This window comes from Pelodiscus sinensis, chromosome 4 (assembly GCF_052426305.1).
Source record: "Pelodiscus sinensis isolate ZL-2025 chromosome 4, ASM5242630v1, whole genome shotgun sequence".
Classification (NCBI taxonomy): Eukaryota; Metazoa; Chordata; order Testudines; family Trionychidae; genus Pelodiscus; species Pelodiscus sinensis.
The window spans coordinates 26,078,555-26,096,416 of record NC_143055.1 but is presented as its reverse complement, the minus strand read 5'-3'; the positions used below and the strand labels follow the sequence as shown (position 1 = coordinate 26,096,416).

The window sequence follows — 17,862 nt, the reverse complement described above, 5'->3', positions numbered from 1 at the left end:
GCAGTGTAGACCTAGCCTAAGTGGCAGGAGCAAGTGAGCGGGAGCAGTAGATGTAGGATTGTCTTGTGTCCCTCTCTTGCTCCAGTCTCATTAGAAGCTCCCTCAGAATAAGGATAAAGATGATCCAGCGTCCCAAGTAGCACCTGAAATGGGGAAGGAAGCTCACTCCTTCCTCTTTTCTTGTTTTTTCACTGAGCCAGCCTCTCCCCCACAATTGTTGTCTAAGACCCTCCAGTAGATATGAAATACCCCATCTACTTATTTTACTCACCAAATAGGCCTAATTTTCAAACACAGCAATTTCAGTCCACTGATTCTATGCTTTTGTTTGTCACTCATGATCTTACCACTGTCCTGGAGTCATATCAGTAGACTTCTTCGGACTAACTCAATCCCGTCCTCCAACATATTACTAGTTATTATAACACTATTATAACTTTCACTTATTTTAATAGCTGATCTCATAATTAGGATAAATTCAAAAAGCCCAATTATTGCAATAGACCTACTTCACAAATCTACATGTTTGTGTTAGTATTTAATTCACTGTGTTCTGAGTCATTTATAAATAATTTTTATTAAAAGCATTCCGTTATAATGGCTTTGCAATATTAAGTATGCTGCATAGTATTTTATTAATACAAAATACAAGATTTAAAGTAACCAATTTATGTGGCTGATGTATACAATGACAGAACTAATATTCCTGAGTAAAACATTGTGATACCACAAAACAAAATAAACCTCAAATGGGCATATATACACATGCAGAAACTGTGGGAACCTTTTAAACAAGCTGAAACACCCTGAGCTTGCAGAAAGTATTTTTAATATTTCTAGCTCTCATTTGACCAGCAAGGTTAAAATTAAGTTGACAGCTTGAGTAAGTCACTTTCATTGTACCAGGTAGTCCAAATACAAATACAATTTTAATTTGATACGTAACTTATTAGCATGCTTTCTGTAACACGTTTTCCTCGATGAAGCTATTTGTTTATGGTAGACATGATGACCATTCCCATCAGTTAATAAAAGCTGACAAACACTTCATAAAATGTGGAAGTAGTGCTACTGCAGTTTGAGTTAAGAAAATTTATACAAGTTAAATGATTTAATCTCAGCTAGCCAACATGATGACTAGCAATCCCAAAATTTCAATACATTTAGTACATAGGAGATTTGAGTTGAAGCATATGTAAGTTTTAAAATGCTTGTTTTTGGTGGTAGAGTAGTTAGTCTAAGATATCAAACAGTTTGGTCCATTCTGGGCAAAAAGCCAAGATAGCCGTGGATCCAACATGAAGAGCTGGGGCAAAGTTGTCAAGAAAAAAGCTCTGCCCCTTTAAGAAACCACAGTTAAACATTTTGCAGCTTTTTGGCCACAGCAGGCTCCTGCTGCCTGCCACCATCTTCATTTCTGCAGCTTTCGTGGCTATGCTGGACAGCTCCCCTGCCCAGGAGCAGAGGGCTGTTTCAGGGAGCATGGGGGTGGCTTTCAAGCCACGGGGGGGGGGGGGGGGGGGAGAGGACTCTGCGAGACGCACCGGGGGGGGGGGGGCCGCATGTGGCTCGTGAGCCTTGGGTTGGCCACCTCAGTTTGGGTGATTAAATGTTGTCGTTTTAAAATTTGTTAATCTTAAACCAAAATGAATAAATAGTTTTATACTCCAATTATTGCATGACTAGATGCCTTTAAATGTATTAGTTTTCCCCTCTTGTTGAGAAAGGAAAGGGAAATCTGGCAAACAGGCACTCTTCCATGTAATACACAAAAATAATTTAACAGCAGATAGGAGGAGAAATGGTAAATACAGTGCAATTCCTCAAATCTTGTATCAGAGAAGCAAACAGAATAAATTGCACTTGTACTTTCCATAACTTACTGTCTCTAGTAAACATCTTTAAATGTACATGTACATATTTGTTTCTTTGCCAATTCAGACACTCATATTTTAATGGATCAATGATTTTTCTAGACATAGGGCATTATTTTTCCAGTTGCAGCACAGTTAGTATCAGAGCTAGCAGAATCATGATGGGAGAGTCACACTAGCAAAGGGGAACTTCTAGTAGCACCCATTCATTCGAGAGACTATCTAGTTTATTCCAAGGAAACTAAAGTGTCTAACAGTGGTACTAGGATCAAAGGCATGCAAAAGTGAGGTTTGCACCACCTCTGAAGGCACCCTCCCATACTTGCATGTAGTTTCTTTGCTATTACAAATAATCTGGCCTCAAAGTTTTAATGGAGATAAAGAAACATCTTGTGCTATTGCGTTACTCTAAGATAAAATATGGCATACCAGAAGTTTATAAACAGTGAATCAGGCTCAGTCTAGACTGATAGATTCCAAATACCTTAATTTGATCAGTTCTTTAATTCAGCCTAATAGCTTCTGAGCATTGCAGCATATGCACCCTTCTCCCCTACAAATTCCAACAATAACAGGGTTAGAGTCAGATGGAACAGGCATGTGAATCAGACTCTTAATGTTAATACACATTACGTTTTTTCAGCAGGTATTTACAAGGTATTTAACGTTAGCACACATGTAGTGAACCAAGTTAGTTACCTCCTTGCAAAGGCAGACTTCTTGACTCCTAGAAATTAAAAAAAGGAAAAAAAAAAGATTTCAGTGTGTGCAAACAAAAGCAAAGACAGCATTACATATTGTCAGAACTATTAATTCTCAGATGTGCTAGCTTTAGAGTTAGAGAGACAAAGAAGGTACATTACATTCTTCGTCACTGTATTCATGTAAAGGCATGCTGGCCTGTGTCAACTAGCAGCCCAGATCCTGGACAAGCCACTTAAAAATCTATTCCAAAGTAGGGATGTTAAAATTCCATTACATTCCTAATCGAGTAGTCCTTTATAATGAATGCAGAGCAGCAACGGAGGGAGGGAAGGAGGGAGGGAAGCAACTACTTAATAGTACTAATTGATAAGCTTCTGCTAGTTGACTAACCGCTTACATCCCTATTCCACAGTACATTTCTTTACTATGCTCAGGCCAAAGCACCACAAAGACATGCACAAATATACCCAACATCTTTATGCCACTAGCACCAACACAGAAGTGACATATTCCAAGCTTGGCTCATTCCCAAAAGTTGAAAAAGCACAATTCAGGAATTAAAGGGTAAATAAGGACTTAGTTTATAGCATGTAAAAAACTGCATATGTTGCACAAGAACTAATTTACAGACCAAGTATATTAAGATTTTAGAGTTCTATTCTTGCATCTTATACATTAAATTTAATGTTGATAAAAGTGATGCACAATGGAAAAAATAATCCCAACTACAGGCAGTCTCCGAGTTACGCAGATCCGACTTACGTCGGATCCGCAGTTACAAACGGGGATTTTCTCGCCCCGGAGGACTGGAGCGGCGGGACGCCTGGTCCTGCCGCCCGCCTCCTCTGGGGCGAGAAAAGCTGCTCCCCGTCTCCCTGGTCTGCTGGGGGAGCTGATCTGGAAGCGCCGCGGGTCCAGCCCCGGGTCCTCCGTGGCTTTGATCAGCGTCTCCCTGGTCTGTAGACCAGGGAGACGCTGAGCAAAGCCGTGGAGGATCGGGCCGGCCCGGGTCCTCAACCGCTTTGCTCCGCGTCTCCCTAGTCTGCTTGGGGGGGGACGCAGCTAGTGCCCTCCCCCCAGCAGACCAGGGAGACGTGGAGCAAAGCCCGGGGCCTGTGGTAGAGCAGGTGGGGCGCTGCCGGTTGGTCCCGCAGCACCGCTCCTTGGCGCTACTGGACCAACCCGGCAGCACCCCAGCTGCTCTGCCCTAGGAGTCCTGATTCAGCCGCTGCTGATCAGTTTCAGCAGTGGCTGAATCAGGACGCCTGGGGCAGAACAGCTGGAGTGCTGCTGGGTTGGTCCAGTAGCGCCGAGGAGCAGCCGCGCTACTGGACCAACCCAGCAGCACCCGAGCTGCTCTGCCCCAGGCGTCCCCAAGTTAGCCGCTGCTGAAATTGACCAGCGGCTGACTACAGGAAGCCCGAGGCAGAGTTGCTCTGCCCCGGGCTTCCTGGAATCAGCTGCTGATCAGTTTCAGCAGCAGCTGACTTGGGGACACCTGGGGTTCTTAAGTTGAATCTGTATGTAAGTCAGAATTGGTGTCCAGATTCAGCCGCTGTTGAAACTGATCAGTTTCAGCAGCGGCTGAATCTGGATGCCAGTTCCGACTTACATACAGATTCAACTTAAGAACAAACCTACAGTCCCTATCTTGTACGTAACCCGGGGACTGCCTGTATACATACAATATGATGGGGACTAATTTAGCTATAACTACTCAAGACAGATCTTGGAGTCATTATGGATAGTTCTCTGAAAACATCTACTCAATGTGCAGCAGTAGTCAAAAAAGGAAACAATGTTAGGAATCATTAAAAGGGGCAGAGAATAAGACAAAACATCTTATAGTCTCTATAAGAAACTATGGTACTCCCACATCTTGAATACTATGTACAAATGTGGTCACCTCATCTCCAAAATAAATATATTGGCATTGGAAAAGGTTCAGAAAAGGACAACAAAAATGATTAAGGGTTTGGAACAGGTCCCATATGAAGAGAAATTAAAAAGGACTGGGACTTTTCATCTTAGAAAAAAAGGAGACTCGGGGGGGGGGGGGGGGGAGATATGAAAGAGGTCTATAAAATCATGACTGGTGTAGAAAAAGTGAATAAGGAAAAGTTATTTACTTATTCCCAAAACATCAGAACTAGGGGTCATCAAATGAAATTAATAGGTAGTGCTTTAAAACAAAACAAAAGGAAGTTTTTCTTCCAAAGGCTGACTGTGCACTGTGTGAACTCCTTGCCAGAAGAGGTTGTCAAGACCAGGTCTTTCACAGGGTTCAAGGAAGAATTAGATACATTTGTGGAGACTAGGTCCATCAATATTTATTAGCCAGGACAGGCATGAATGGTGTTTCCCTTAGCCTTTGTCAGAGGCTGGGAATGGGTGACAGGAGACTTGACGATTCCCTGGTCCGTTCACTCCTTTTGGGTCATCTGGCATAGTCCACTGTTGGACAGGACACTGGGCTAGATGGACCATTGGTCTGACTCAGTATGGCTGTTCTTATCTGTATTAGAGAACAATTGGTTTGCCAAATGAAAGAATTAATGTAATTCAGACAAAAGGTTTATGGATGCACACAGATATTTAAAAATGTGTTACCTTAGGTGATCTATCCCAGCAGAGACACAAGCATTACAACACCCATAAACTGAGTGAACAGCAACAGAGGGGTGAGAAATGACCACACAGGCCATAAGGCAATGTTGAAACTGGAAATAAAAAACAAATTTAATTTTTTTTAAGTAGTTCTAATGTCATATACTATCTTCTACACATATTTGGCATACTGCACCAGAAATAACAGTAAGGACTCAACATCCCAATCTCAAAATATAAAATTTGAATACAGAATTGTAAACAGTATGGATAAAAATAGATTTAGTTAATAAAATCAAAACAATTTTTGATCAATACTACATTTCTCATTAAAAACAAGAGTTACAATTTAATCTCATCACAAACATGCTACATGTACGCTTATAATCTCAAAAATGAATTAATGGTGCTAGCCTGTCCAGCCTAACTAACACCTCTTGCTTTTTGAAAGTTCTGGGCCTTCATTTTGTTTCTCAGAAGACTAAAAAGTAACATGTGTGAATACAGACAAGCTAGATAGTATTATTTTCTATGTTTATGCTTGGCCAAGGTCCATCACCACACAGCAGAGGAGTTAGTTAAGACAGTTTTAAAAACAGAGACAATATATAGGAAAGAAAGGAGACAGCATAAAGGAGCAGCGGAGTGGACTGAAAACAAAAAAGGGAAGGCATTCAGCATACACACAGTGCTTCCTGTAGTCCCCATTACTTGGGTCACAGAAAAAGAGGCATGGCCCCAGTAAGAAGGACCCTACCTTGGAATATTTTGAAACAATGTGCTCCCCGGGTAAAAAAGGAAACTTCAAGTGTAAGCAGTAAAAGAGAATGATGCAGAGCCTCGCTGCACGAATAAAGCAACTTAAATAATTGATTTTGCAATGCATCATTCTTCAAGACTCTCTCTGCCTTTTAATACAAGTATAACTTGACAAGTAAATTTCCAGGCACGAAAGCTCATGATACCATCAGTTAAATTGTTAAGTAGGCTTAGAATCTATTACTTAAGTATACAATACAGAAAGCCACAGTAAGAGGAATTTAAAGTTGCCACTGAGTATCATTTTCTTATTTTATACTACATGCTCCTTATTTTGGGGCAGCATGGCCACAGATCATGAAAGAGCCATAAATGCCAATCCCTATTTTACTTGAGCATGACTCAGCTTTTCCAAGGGAACCCCATTTTACACTTGTTTTCTCAAAAAACAGAAGTACGAGCAAGTCCAGTGGGACTTAATTTTGGAGTAAGTGCACTCTAAGCAGTCTGTCTTTGCTTTCTTGGGTAACTTGATTTACATCAATGATTTTTTTTGTGATTACATGGCTACCCCCAGGAAGTTTGATTTAAATCAATCCACCCTGATTGTAATTAGGGTGGTCAATTAATCATGGTTAATAATATTAATTGCAATTTGTTCAACTGAAACAACAGAATGCCATTTACAGGTTGAACCTCCCTAGTCCAGCACCCTGGGGAGCAGACTTGTCCCAAACCAGGGGATTTACCAGCCCAGGAAAGGTCAATATTAGCCTCTCTAATGCCAACTCCTTTCAACCAGCGGCAGCAGAGTGAGGACATGGGAAGAAGCGGGTGGAGGGCAGTGCACATGTTCAGGGGGAAAGGTAGAGGTGGTTGCATTCCCATGGGGTTCTACAGCTGCTCTGCTTTTTCCCTTCTTCAACCAAAAGTCCCCTCCAATCTCTACTCATCCCCCTTCCTCCCAGGACTTGAATACCTCCAGGAGCTCTTGATGGACAGGGGAAGAATTACACTCCGAGCGCCTGCAGATACTGGACCAATATAGAGCTTCAACTTGTATTTAAATATTTTCAAATATACTGATTTCAATTGCAGAATACACAAAGTATGCAGTGTTCATTATTTTTATTACCATTTTTACAGTGCAAATATTTGTAATTTCAGTTCAATCTATCATGAAAGTTTTATTTTTGAATGCAGTTCATTTTGTACATAATTCTATATTTGTAGATGTATCTGACAAGCTTTTGTGGCTGAAAACAACTATGTCCAAATAAATCTGTTAGTCTTTAAGTGCCACAGGACTCCTTATTGCTTTTACAGAAACAGATCAACATGACTACCCTGAGACTTATCTACAATTGTAAGTTGCACTTTCAGGACAGAGAGATTGTACTAGTTAGTATTTTTCTGTTTACTTAATACAAGTAATTCTATTTATCATTTACAGTGCCAATATCTGCAATCAAAAGAAAGTAAGCACTGTACACTGTTGTAATCGAAATTAATATTTAAAATTTTAAGTTCAATACTTAACAGAAGTGATTAAAATTGCATTTAATCACAATTTTAATCAAATTTGAGTTAATCAATCAACAGCCCTAATTGTAATAAATTCTCCCCTTCTTGTACAATCAAATAATTTCGTTATGGCATGAAAGATAATGCTATAAAAGTGGCATCATGTTGTTATACATCTGTGTCAAATCCTTGATAGAAACCTCCCAATATAAAGATAATTAATTATTGTCCTATTCAACAAATATTGAAGCCATGGGAAAAAAAGCATTTGCATAAAGAAATTTTAATTTAAGGCTTTTTGCTATCTGTGTTTATGAAGAAAATAAGATGAGCAATTTGATTTTTGGATAGTGGTCAGTGGGCAGGGCTGGCAGTTATAAAAAATGTTTACATCTTCTAGCTAAGCAGCCCTGATCATGAATTAACTGACAAGAGAACTCTAAGACAGTCTTGTACAAACTGAGCATAAAATTTTAACTGAAGCAGAAAGTTCAACAATTCTAAGCCAAGTATGACCATTTATTGACTTCCATCCCTGTGTTCTAAAGTTTTGCAGTAAATTTGTTATAAGATCACCTACTGGCACTGTCTGAAAACGTATTCAGTAGTGAACATTCAAAATGAGCTTCATCTTTTTTAAACTGAACTAGAAAGCAAAGAATACACATACTTAGGTTTTTGCAACTTTTTCGCTGCCTCCATACACTGAATAGTTAGCACTTTATAAAGCAAAGTGTCTGGCTGCAACATTTCAGTGCAAGCCAAGTTAAAAACCCATTGAAAATAAGCTTTCCAAAAAAAGCCACATAAAGAGTATAGAAAAATTTCAGCACATTTTAACAGCATTCTTGCAAGTATGAAAATAAAGCTTGCTCTATCTCTATTGGCCACTGGTTTGGCTATAAAGCAAATTGAGGTACTTGGGAAAATTTTTTCCCTCTTTTTTTTTTTTTAAATACAGAGTACAGGCAGTCCCCGGGTTACATGAATCCGACTTACCCCGTTTGCAAGTAGAGATCCAATGTGAGGCAACCCCGCACTAGCTGCTTCCCCCCAGCAGACCAGGGAGACGCGAAGCTAGCACCCCCCTCAGCAGACCAGGGAGACGCGGAGCGGCTTTTCTCAGCAGACACCTCAGCTTGAGAATAAAGGACTGAGGGAAGTGAAGTGTGGGAGAATAAAACTGAGCTCTGGAGAAATGTTTGGCTAGAGTTTCCCCTACAATATGTACCAGTTCCGACTTACATACAAATTCAACTTAAGAACAAACCTACAGTCCCTATCTTGTACGTAACCCGGGGACTGCCTGTATTTAGTTCTCTCCCCAACTACAGATGTAAGTGACTACTCTCTTTGCACCCCCTCCTCTTCCCTGCTTGCAGCCTCTTGTAAGAGAGAGGCAGCGGGGGAGGGGAGCAGGATCCGGTGCTGGGGGGAGCCAACTTATAGCTGGTTTCCCAAGCATTGTCTCGATTGGGAGAAACGGTAGGGGTGCAGAAGGAAACTGGCAGTGCTTCCGCTTTTTAAATATAGCAAGAGCAGGCCTTTTGCTACATTTCAAAAGCAGAAGTGTTGTGGGGCACCTGGGGCGAGCTGGGGACTCACATAGTGCCCTGCGCTCCTGGCAGCATTTTGCTTCTGAAATGAACAAGAGCCCTCCCGGGGCTTTTGTACATTTCAAAAGCAGGGAGCCTGGGGCCAGCAAGGGACTGCTTGAGTCCCCACTGGCCATGCTCCCCACAGCGCTTCTGCCTTTGAAATGTAACGAGAGCCAGAAGGGCTCTTCCTACACTTCAAAGGTGGAGGCGCCCTTATTGACTAATCGAATAGCAGATGCAAATTACATCAATTATTCAATCAGTTGAGTAACCTAAATTTAACATCCTTAGTCCTGTCTTGTCATATGCAGTTCATCTTCTCAGCTTTATTTTTAACAAACATCTTTAAATTTAACAAAAATAGACAAGCCCTTCACTATTTTTTTAACATCTGGAAAAAATTAAAGACCCAGTATACTTAGAAGTGAACTTAATATACAATGTGAACAATTACTGATCTCAGTTCCAGTCTACAATCAAAGCTTTCCAACAATTATGAATTCACTTTTTCAATACAAGTGAAATGCAACCAAAATAATGCAAGTATGTCTATTTTATACACACACACACACACACACACACACACACACAAATAAATAAAATGCAAATATAATGTCAACAGTGGTTGATTTTTTTTACCTGGACCTGGCATGTGTTTACTCAACAATGCATTCTGTATTTTTTTTTTTTTTAATATAAGAGATTTGTTTTAAAAGTTTTAAGAAACAAGGCCAGGTCTACCACCTTTAATTTTTTTTTTTTAAAGTAAACTACATACCATCCATAAAACGTCATCTGATTTACAGGAGAGACTATCCATGGAACAAGATACTACTGAAAAGGAAGAAGTGTGGCAGAATCTGGCCAATGGTCTCCATGGATGTTAAAAATTGAAATAAGGATTGTATGCTAAATAGAACTAATTCAGGATGTGAGTAATATTACTGGACAGAAGTAACCATGTTATCAGTGTCCATTAGCAGCGTTAAGTTTGAAAGCCTGTTGGCGTTACCATTGGTAATCAGTTTACACACACACACAAAAGTCTTTTGCATAGCTACAGAATTTAACTTACCAAACCGCTGCTGCAATAAAAGTGGCAGTTGTGATCGGTATCAATACTGGATACTGGGCATCATAATCTTCAATTCCACAGTACCACTCTAAATATATTATGCAGTAAAAAGCAATAGCTAAGCTTGCAACCAACAAACAACTGCCAAGAAAAAAGCACCAACTGCAAAGAAATAAAACATCAATTAGATACAACCACATTTCAGTTAGCATACTATTATCCACCACTAAAAAACAGTAGCTCCTTATTTCAGTGTTGTAGTAAAAGCTGATGTTACTAAGTACATTTCTGTCAAAACATGGTTTTGTTTCATATAGGCATATTATCTGTCAAAGAAATAACGTAAGTATATATTATGATACTTTTCTTACAAAAAGAAAACTTTCCCCATGATAATTCACAAAATTCAGTTACTTGCAATAAATCTCAATAATTGGGAGTGTAAATGACTTTGCTATGTAAACAAATTATTCCAGTATATTTATCAATCGAGTTTTGTCAGATTGAGTCCAAAACAGTTAAGCTCATGCCAGGTGTACACACCAGAAAAGATTTAGCCATCTAGCTATAAGGACCAATCCAACACATACCAGCAAAAAGTACTGCTTTTGCTGGTATAGCTAAGTTAAATTGCCAGAATGAAAAACTATACTGCCAGAAGCATTTTTATGCCAGTATAAAACAAAATACCACCATACCAAACCCCTCATTGATACTATTATCAATTTAGTTTAGACCTACTCACTTTCCCAAGGCAGATAATAACTACTATATTTGTATTTTATATGACTGTTTATTGTATAGGTGTTATAAAGTAAATTTCTGAGCTTTTCAATCGAACATTGTCAAACAGAAGCCTTCCTAAATTAAAGCTTAGTTTAAGTTTAGTTCTGCTGTACTAAAACACTTAGAAAAAAATTGTTACACAGTATTACCTTTTCAGTTGCTGAACTCTAGTAATTTCTCAGATCATTCTCAGACAAAGTTAAGTGTTCTATAGATTCCATCTCCAAAAAAATGACACTCTGGTCCAGCAACATGCTCCTGGACCAGAGAGCGCAGGAGGGCCAGCTGGGGTCAGAAGCAGGAAGGGTGACAGCCTCGCGACAGCCCCTTACAAGCAAGGCTGGGGCCACACAACAACCCAGCCAGCTAGAGAGCCAGCAGTAGCTGGGTAAAGGCAGCCGGGCTAGGCTAGCAGGACGGCTGGGGGCAGGAGGGGCCACGGTACCTGCTGAGGTGGTACTAGCCGGCAGCAGGCAAGGGCATGGAGGCTGGTGGCAGGGGACCTCACCTGGTCTGGCAAGTTCTCTCCTTTAGGTCCTGATTGGTCCCAAAGGTGCTGGACCAAGAAGGTTCAAGCTATAATAATCTTTTTCACATCTACAAACTCATTATAGGATTCTAATAGAGTCAAATAGTTTAATATACTAAAACTGTACCGAAACACTTTTCAAAATCCAGGGATAAGTGGATAATCAACGGTATAGGTCTTAGAAAGAAAGTTAAACTATGGACTAATATAGGTCATGATTTCTTATCTCTAGAAAAAAAAATAATTTAAATTATTTTCTGGTGAAATATGTCCAGATAGAGTTCAAATATGCTCAACTTAACAAATGAATCCCATTTAGATTACCACAGTAAAATGTACTAAGCCACACCACACAGCAAAGCAACTGTCTTCATTCAAGAGATCACTGGCTCTCAAATACCGTAGCAAAGCTCTTGTGCACAATAGACAAGGTGATGCATAGGACCTTATTTTACTCTCTCAAAATCACTGGGAACTGAGAACAGCTCAGCACAGAATTGGACTTTTGGCCACATCTGGGAACATATTTTCAAAAATGGTCATCATGCACCAACCCAACTGAAACAATGCAAAAATGTTAACTTTCTACTATATTTAGGAAAAAAGTTATTGACTGATCCTAAACAATTGTTAAATTTAAAGAAAAATATACACACACACACACACACACACACATCAGAAAACAAGTTGCTCTTAAGTTCTGTTATCTTTTTATAGTACCATAATGGTACTTTGCTGCTCTACAAACTTCTGTCATATATATTTTAAATCGGTTAATATGAGGAAGTAATAATAAAAGTGAGGATTACCCAAAATCCCTCAGGGGCTGCATTTCTTTAAAACTAATTTAATAAGAAACTAGTATCTTTATTTAAAGTATGTTTGCATGTGAGATATTTTAGTAAAGAAGGTAAGCCAAAGCCACCCAATAATTATCTGGGTGCCTGAAACATAAAACTGTTTGTAGAATAAACTTTGGCACAAGATTATACCACCGTAAAAAGCTTTTTTTTTTTTTTTTTTTCCTTAAAAACAAAAACAGACTGCCACCTTCTCCTTTCCATGACAGCAATGCTTATAAACCCAGAAAACATCAGCTATATTCAAAACTGATAACCTAGTAAGACAGACAGACAGGAAACTTTATTCACAAGTTAATTATGACCATCTGCTATATGTGCAAAATATGGATTTTACAGATAAATATTATGTGGATTGGTTAAGAATTTTAGATTTCTTTCAGTATCTCAAAATTAATCAACAGGATTAGTTCACGACTTGTGTTAACTCAAGTTCAAACCAACTCAAGTCTTTAGAGTTCTGCACATATCCATTTTATAACTGTGGAAGCATTATCTGATGCTTCCGGATACCATGTTTGTGAATCAGATGCAAATACAATTTTATATTCATGCAGAGCTCTGCAAATCTTTATTCCAATTCAACAGTGCAGATGGTACTTCTATTGATAAGAGTGTACAGGCAGTCCCCGGGTTACGTACTAGGGACTGTAGGTTTGTTCAGTTGAATCTGTATGTAAGTCGGAACTGGCATCCAGATTCAGCCGCTGCTGAAACTGATCAGTTTCAACAGTGGCTGAATCTGGACGCCAGTTCTGACTTACATACAGATTCAACTTAAGAACCCCAGGCATCCCCAAGTCAGCTGCTGCTGAAACTGATCAGCGGCTGATTCCAGGAAGCCCGTGGCAGGGGCTTCCTGGAGTCAGCCACTGGTCATTTTCAGCAGCTGCTGACTAGGGGACACCTGGGGCAGAGCAGCTGGGGTGCTGCTGGGTTGGTCCAGTGGCACACAGAGCGGCGCTACGGGACCAACCGGCAGCGCCCCAGCTGCTGTACCACAGGCGTCCGGAGCAAAGCCGCGGAGCACGGGGGCAGCGGGACAGCCCAGACGCGCCGTGGCTATCCTGCTGCCCTCGGGCTCCGTGGCTTTGCTCTGCTTTGCTCCCCATCCCCCTGGTCTGCAGACCAGGGGGACGGGGAGCAAAGCGGCGGAACACACGGGCAGCGGGACAGCCCAGACGCGCCGTGGCTATCCTGCTGCCCTCGGGCTCCGCGGCTTTGCTCTGCTCTGCTCCCCGTCCCCCAGGTCTGCAGACCAGGGGGAGGGGGAGCAGAGTAGAGCAGAGTGGCGGAACGCGCGGCCAGCTGACAGCCCAGACACGTCTGGGCTGTCAGCTGGCCGCGTGCTCCGCTCTGCTTCCCCCCCCCCCCCCATGGTTTGCAGACCAGGGGGAGGGGGAGCAGAGCGGAGCAGAGCAGAGCGGCAGAACGCGCGGCCAGCTGACAGCCCAGACGCATCTGGGCTGTCAGCTGGCCGCGTGCTCCGCTCTGCTCCCCCCCCCCCCCGCAGATCAGGGGGAGGGGGAGCAGAGCGGAGCACAGCAGAGCGGCGGAACGCGCGGCCAGCTGACAGCCCAGACGCGTCTGGGCTGTCAGCTGGCCGCGTGCTCCGCTCTGCTCCCCCTCCCCCTGGTCTGAAGACCAGGGGGAGGGGGAGCAGAGCAGAGCGGAGCGGAGCGGAGCAGAGCAGAGCGGCAGAACGCGCGGCCAGCTGACAGCCCAGACGCGTCTGGGCTGTCAGCTGGCCGCGCGTTCCGCCACCGCTTTGCTTCCTCTCCCTGGTCTGCTCGAGACCAGGGAGAGGAAGTGCCCCGTTCGTAACTGCGGATCCGACGTAAGTCGGATTCGCGTAACTCGGGGACTGCCTGTAGTCTCAGACACCACTCCTTGCAAATATGTACTTTGATTTCAGTGGGTCTAGCCATAGTAGCAATGGATTATTCATAGTAGTAAAAATTTAAGCATATGCAAGTATTTACAAGACTGAGGAATTATAAAGTTACTTTAAGACACCCAATCTTCAATTTGATCCATAGGTTTTGAGATAGTTTCAATTTAACCCTCCGCAATATACTAAACTGTAAAGTAATTCTATAGAACAAATAACCATGAAAATAAATATTACCTTTTATTCTTTTAAGATATAGATTCCAATCAGGTTTTATGCCCACATTTTTATATTCCAATTCCCATTCCCTCACACTCAAGGATGCAGCAAACTATCCTTAATTAGAGGTGTTCACTTCTTTCAATCTCAATCCATTTTCCAAAAACAAGCAGAAGAGTTTCTACAGAGCCATAAGACAGACATAACGTGACGTGACCTGACCTTCCCAAAATATAGCCAACATACTACCCAATAAAGAACCAAAACACAGGTCAAGTTCTAAATTCTGTTACCATGCATTACAGCAAAATAGCATACTATGATTACATTGCTGTGTCTTGCATTATTGTGCAAAAAGAACCTTTTAAGGTGTATGGAAACAATTTTTCATTAACCACAAAGGTGAAATCTACAGTAATTATGCAACATTTAAATAGACCATATTTTGCGTATGATGTTGAAGACATACACAGTTTTTTAATGAAGATCCCTTACCTATCTGTCTGAATGGTCTCTTTAACAGTTTTAAAAAATTCAACGTAGTATGTCACAGCAATTGATGACAAAATCCAGAATGCAGAGTGAACATTAAGTCTGGGAAGAGGCTTCTCTTTTTTCTCCTCATTTGTAGATTCTTCTGTAAATAAAGCCATGATTACTGTGTTATAAACACCACTAAATGGAGTATCATTTTATTAAAATAAAACAGTACACTTAATCTTTCCGGAAAAATACAATGAGAGCATATGCTCTCATTGTATGGGTTTTGTTTGGTTTTTTTTCCAAATCAAAAGGCACCTTGCTTAGTTTGTCTTTCGAAATGGTTCTACACATTTCTTGAAATAATTTTAAAAAATTTATAGTGAATACATTTAATCTCCAAAGAAGAATGAATTATAAGGATTAACAGCTGTTTACATTGCTGAAAAGGTTATTTAACCACTTAAGAATTCTCTATTACAATGAAAAAATATATTTGTTTGATATGAAAAACACCTATGGAAAGGTAAGACCAACATTCCTCATTCTAATTTTTTTGCATCCATGTCATTAACTTGGATGTTTGAAAGCTGAATTTCCCATAGATCATCCTCCTTCCCATGTCACAGGCCAAGTGTTCAATTTCAGGTGCTACCTTGAATATGCAGAGGATATTACCTGTACTTTTTAAAAGCTATTAGAGGGAAATCTAGACTTTCTTTAAACACAATTTTCATTGTAAAATCTGAGTGCTTTTCAAATTTTCTAACAGACAGAATCAGTGTGAGGGCAAAGGAGCATGCTATTTTGAAGGCAAAGGCTTATGTTCTTATGTGTAGTGCTGAAGACCTTCTCTTCACACAAAATAGATTTACTGTTAGAATAAAGTAAACTAACTTAAATTGATGGGAATACCAGTGGAAATACTTGCATATTTGAACGTGCCACATTTTATTTATAACTGCCTCTGTACCTTAGTACTAAATGTTCAGTAACACCCTTGCCATACTAATATATGTTATTTCACTTTGTATTTTTTATGATTTTCATGATCATTTGCATGGTACATTTTACCACTGTGGAACCTTCCTTTGTCTCAACCACCTTTGGTCAAAGTTCCCAAGCCTTTATGACCAGATTCTTGTATTCCTCAGATCCTTTCCAAGCAAGAGTGAGACCTTTTCCTACCCTCCCCTTGTTTTACTAGTCTCCTTCACACCACTCTCCCTCCTCCCATTACAAATGTTAAATGCTTCAGAATTAGTAAATTACAACCTGATATTTGACACACCTAAAATTTAAGGAGAACTTTAAGTACTGATAAGCTCCCATTAGCTGATGGGGAGAGGGAAGCAGAGAATATCCTGACAGACAGGTCATGAACTTTTCTGGGTAAAACCCACTTCATCCATTTTACCCACAAAAGCTTATGACCAAATATATGAATAAGGCACCAAAGGACTGCTCATTGTTTTTAAAGTTACAGACCAACACAGATAACCCGCTGAGACTAAAAGACTGGGACAACTATTGGAACTCACACAGAGAGATGTCCACATGAAAAAGTGTACAGCGAGGTACCCACCCCCCTTACAAAGAAGCCCCCTACCGTGGCTATAGTTATAGCAGGGTAAGGTATGCTGCAACCAACTAGCTTATGGGAAGAGTAATAACTACAGTGGCACGAGACACAATTTAGAATGGCCTCAGTGGCTCCAGCAGGAGGTTTACTGGTGTTAGTTATTTCAACCAAAAGCCTCTGACCCGCACGCTTACAGGCTGCTTACACTTTCAAGTGCAGAGCAGATAGACCTGAAGTTGCTGCCCCGGGGTAACGCTCCCGAAACCGGTGCAATCTCCCCGAGCCACCAGCAGCCGCAGCGCGACCGGCTCCCAGCCCCACACCCCAGCCCTGAGGCGCCTTCTCCTGTCCCAGCCTGTCTCCTCTGGCTCCGTCTGCGCGGCACGCCCGCTGCTGCAGGGGAGCCCGGCAGGCGTGAAGCAAGGGCCGTGATCGGTCGGCCCCAGCCTCTTCCCCCACGTACCGGATTCCAGACGGGAGCCTCCCTCTGCCCGAGGACACCGCTGCCCCGGCTCACCTGGCACTAGGGACCCGCCCTCTTCTCCCTTATCGCCCCCGCCCGCGGTCACGCACCGTCCCCGTCTTAAGGCGCGGGGGTGACCAAGCTCTAAAAAGCACCTACCCGCCGGTCCCCCGCCCCCAAGGGGAGGTTGTAGCAGCAGCGCCTGGGGCTCTACCTCCTCCCTCAAGTGGCGTCTCAACCGCAGCAACGGATCGCCACCTCCTACCCCCGCTGCCATCTTGGACTGGTCCGGAAGTGACGCCAACAGGAAGTAGCAACGAGGCGGCCGGGGGAGGAGCTATAAATGGAAGCGTGATGGTGGTTCTGAACAGTCGTCGCCATCGCCCTGAGGGGCTGGTGCTAGCGGGCGCGTCGGCGGTGCCAGTATTCCTGTCCCCAGTATTCCTGTCCGTTTTCGTGACTCATTTTCCTTGGGTTTTAAATTAAAGGTTAATTTGGGGTGCCTGTTTGTTGTAAGAGCCAAGAGCCGCGTGGGTGGGGCCCCATCCTTTTGGGAACTAAGGCTGTAAGCAGCTAGTCCAGTAGTTGACTTCCTGATGAATATATTCTTATGGGACAGTGGAGTGACTAGTCGTCTAAATGCAGCAAAGGGGGGAGCAGGAAGCGGCTTAAAAGCTTGTTTTCCCCAGCACTGTTGGGGAGGGAAGGATGGGCAGAGGCAAGGCTGGGGACCAACATGAGCAGGGAATCAGCTGTCCTAGCTAGTCTCTGCCTTTTAAATGTATTAAGAGCCAGCCAGTTGTTACTACATTTAAAAGGCAGAACCACAGCAGGGTTAGCTGGCAGGATGGGACCTAACCATGCTGTGGCTCTACTGTTCCCCCTCTTATCAACTAATCAAGCAGTTGAT

General features: G+C 42.0%; 1 protein-coding gene across 3 annotated transcripts; it reads right to left on the bottom strand.

The window, feature by feature from the left end:
• Positions 1 to 558: 558 nt before the first annotated feature.
• TMEM128 (transmembrane protein 128) lies at positions 559 to 17,251 on the bottom strand. 3 transcript variants are annotated; one of them, XM_006128184.4, is made up of 6 exons: positions 17,112 to 17,251; positions 14,923 to 15,064; positions 10,143 to 10,304; positions 5,190 to 5,299; positions 2,574 to 2,601; positions 559 to 2,427 (listed from the first exon to the last, which is right to left on the bottom strand). In XM_006128184.4, exons 1-4 carry the CDS (start codon positions 17,227 to 17,229, stop codon positions 5,200 to 5,202), a joined length of 522 nt encoding a protein of 173 aa, XP_006128246.1. In that variant the 5' UTR covers positions 17,230 to 17,251; the 3' UTR covers positions 559 to 2,427; positions 2,574 to 2,601; positions 5,190 to 5,199. The 3 variants fall into 3 exon arrangements, with proteins under 3 accessions (XP_006128246.1, XP_006128245.1, XP_006128247.1); XM_006128183.4 differs by having other exon boundaries at positions 559 to 2,601; XM_006128185.4 differs by having other exon boundaries at positions 559 to 2,601; positions 14,923 to 15,061.
• Positions 17,252 to 17,862: the final 611 nt, after the last annotated feature.

Coding starts and splice junctions, on each gene's coding strand:
- TMEM128 (XM_006128183.4), bottom strand. CDS start 17,229: ATGGCAGCGGGGGTAGGAGGTGGCGATCCGTTGCTGCGGTTGAGACGC. Junction 10,305..14,922: donor GAGACCATTCAGACAGATAG/GTAAGGGATCTT, acceptor ATTTCTTTGCAG/TTGGTGCTTTTTTCTTGGCA. Junction 5,300..10,142: donor TTTATTGCAGCAGCGGTTTG/GTAAGTTAAATT, acceptor TTTTATTTCCAG/TTTCAACATTGCCTTATGGC.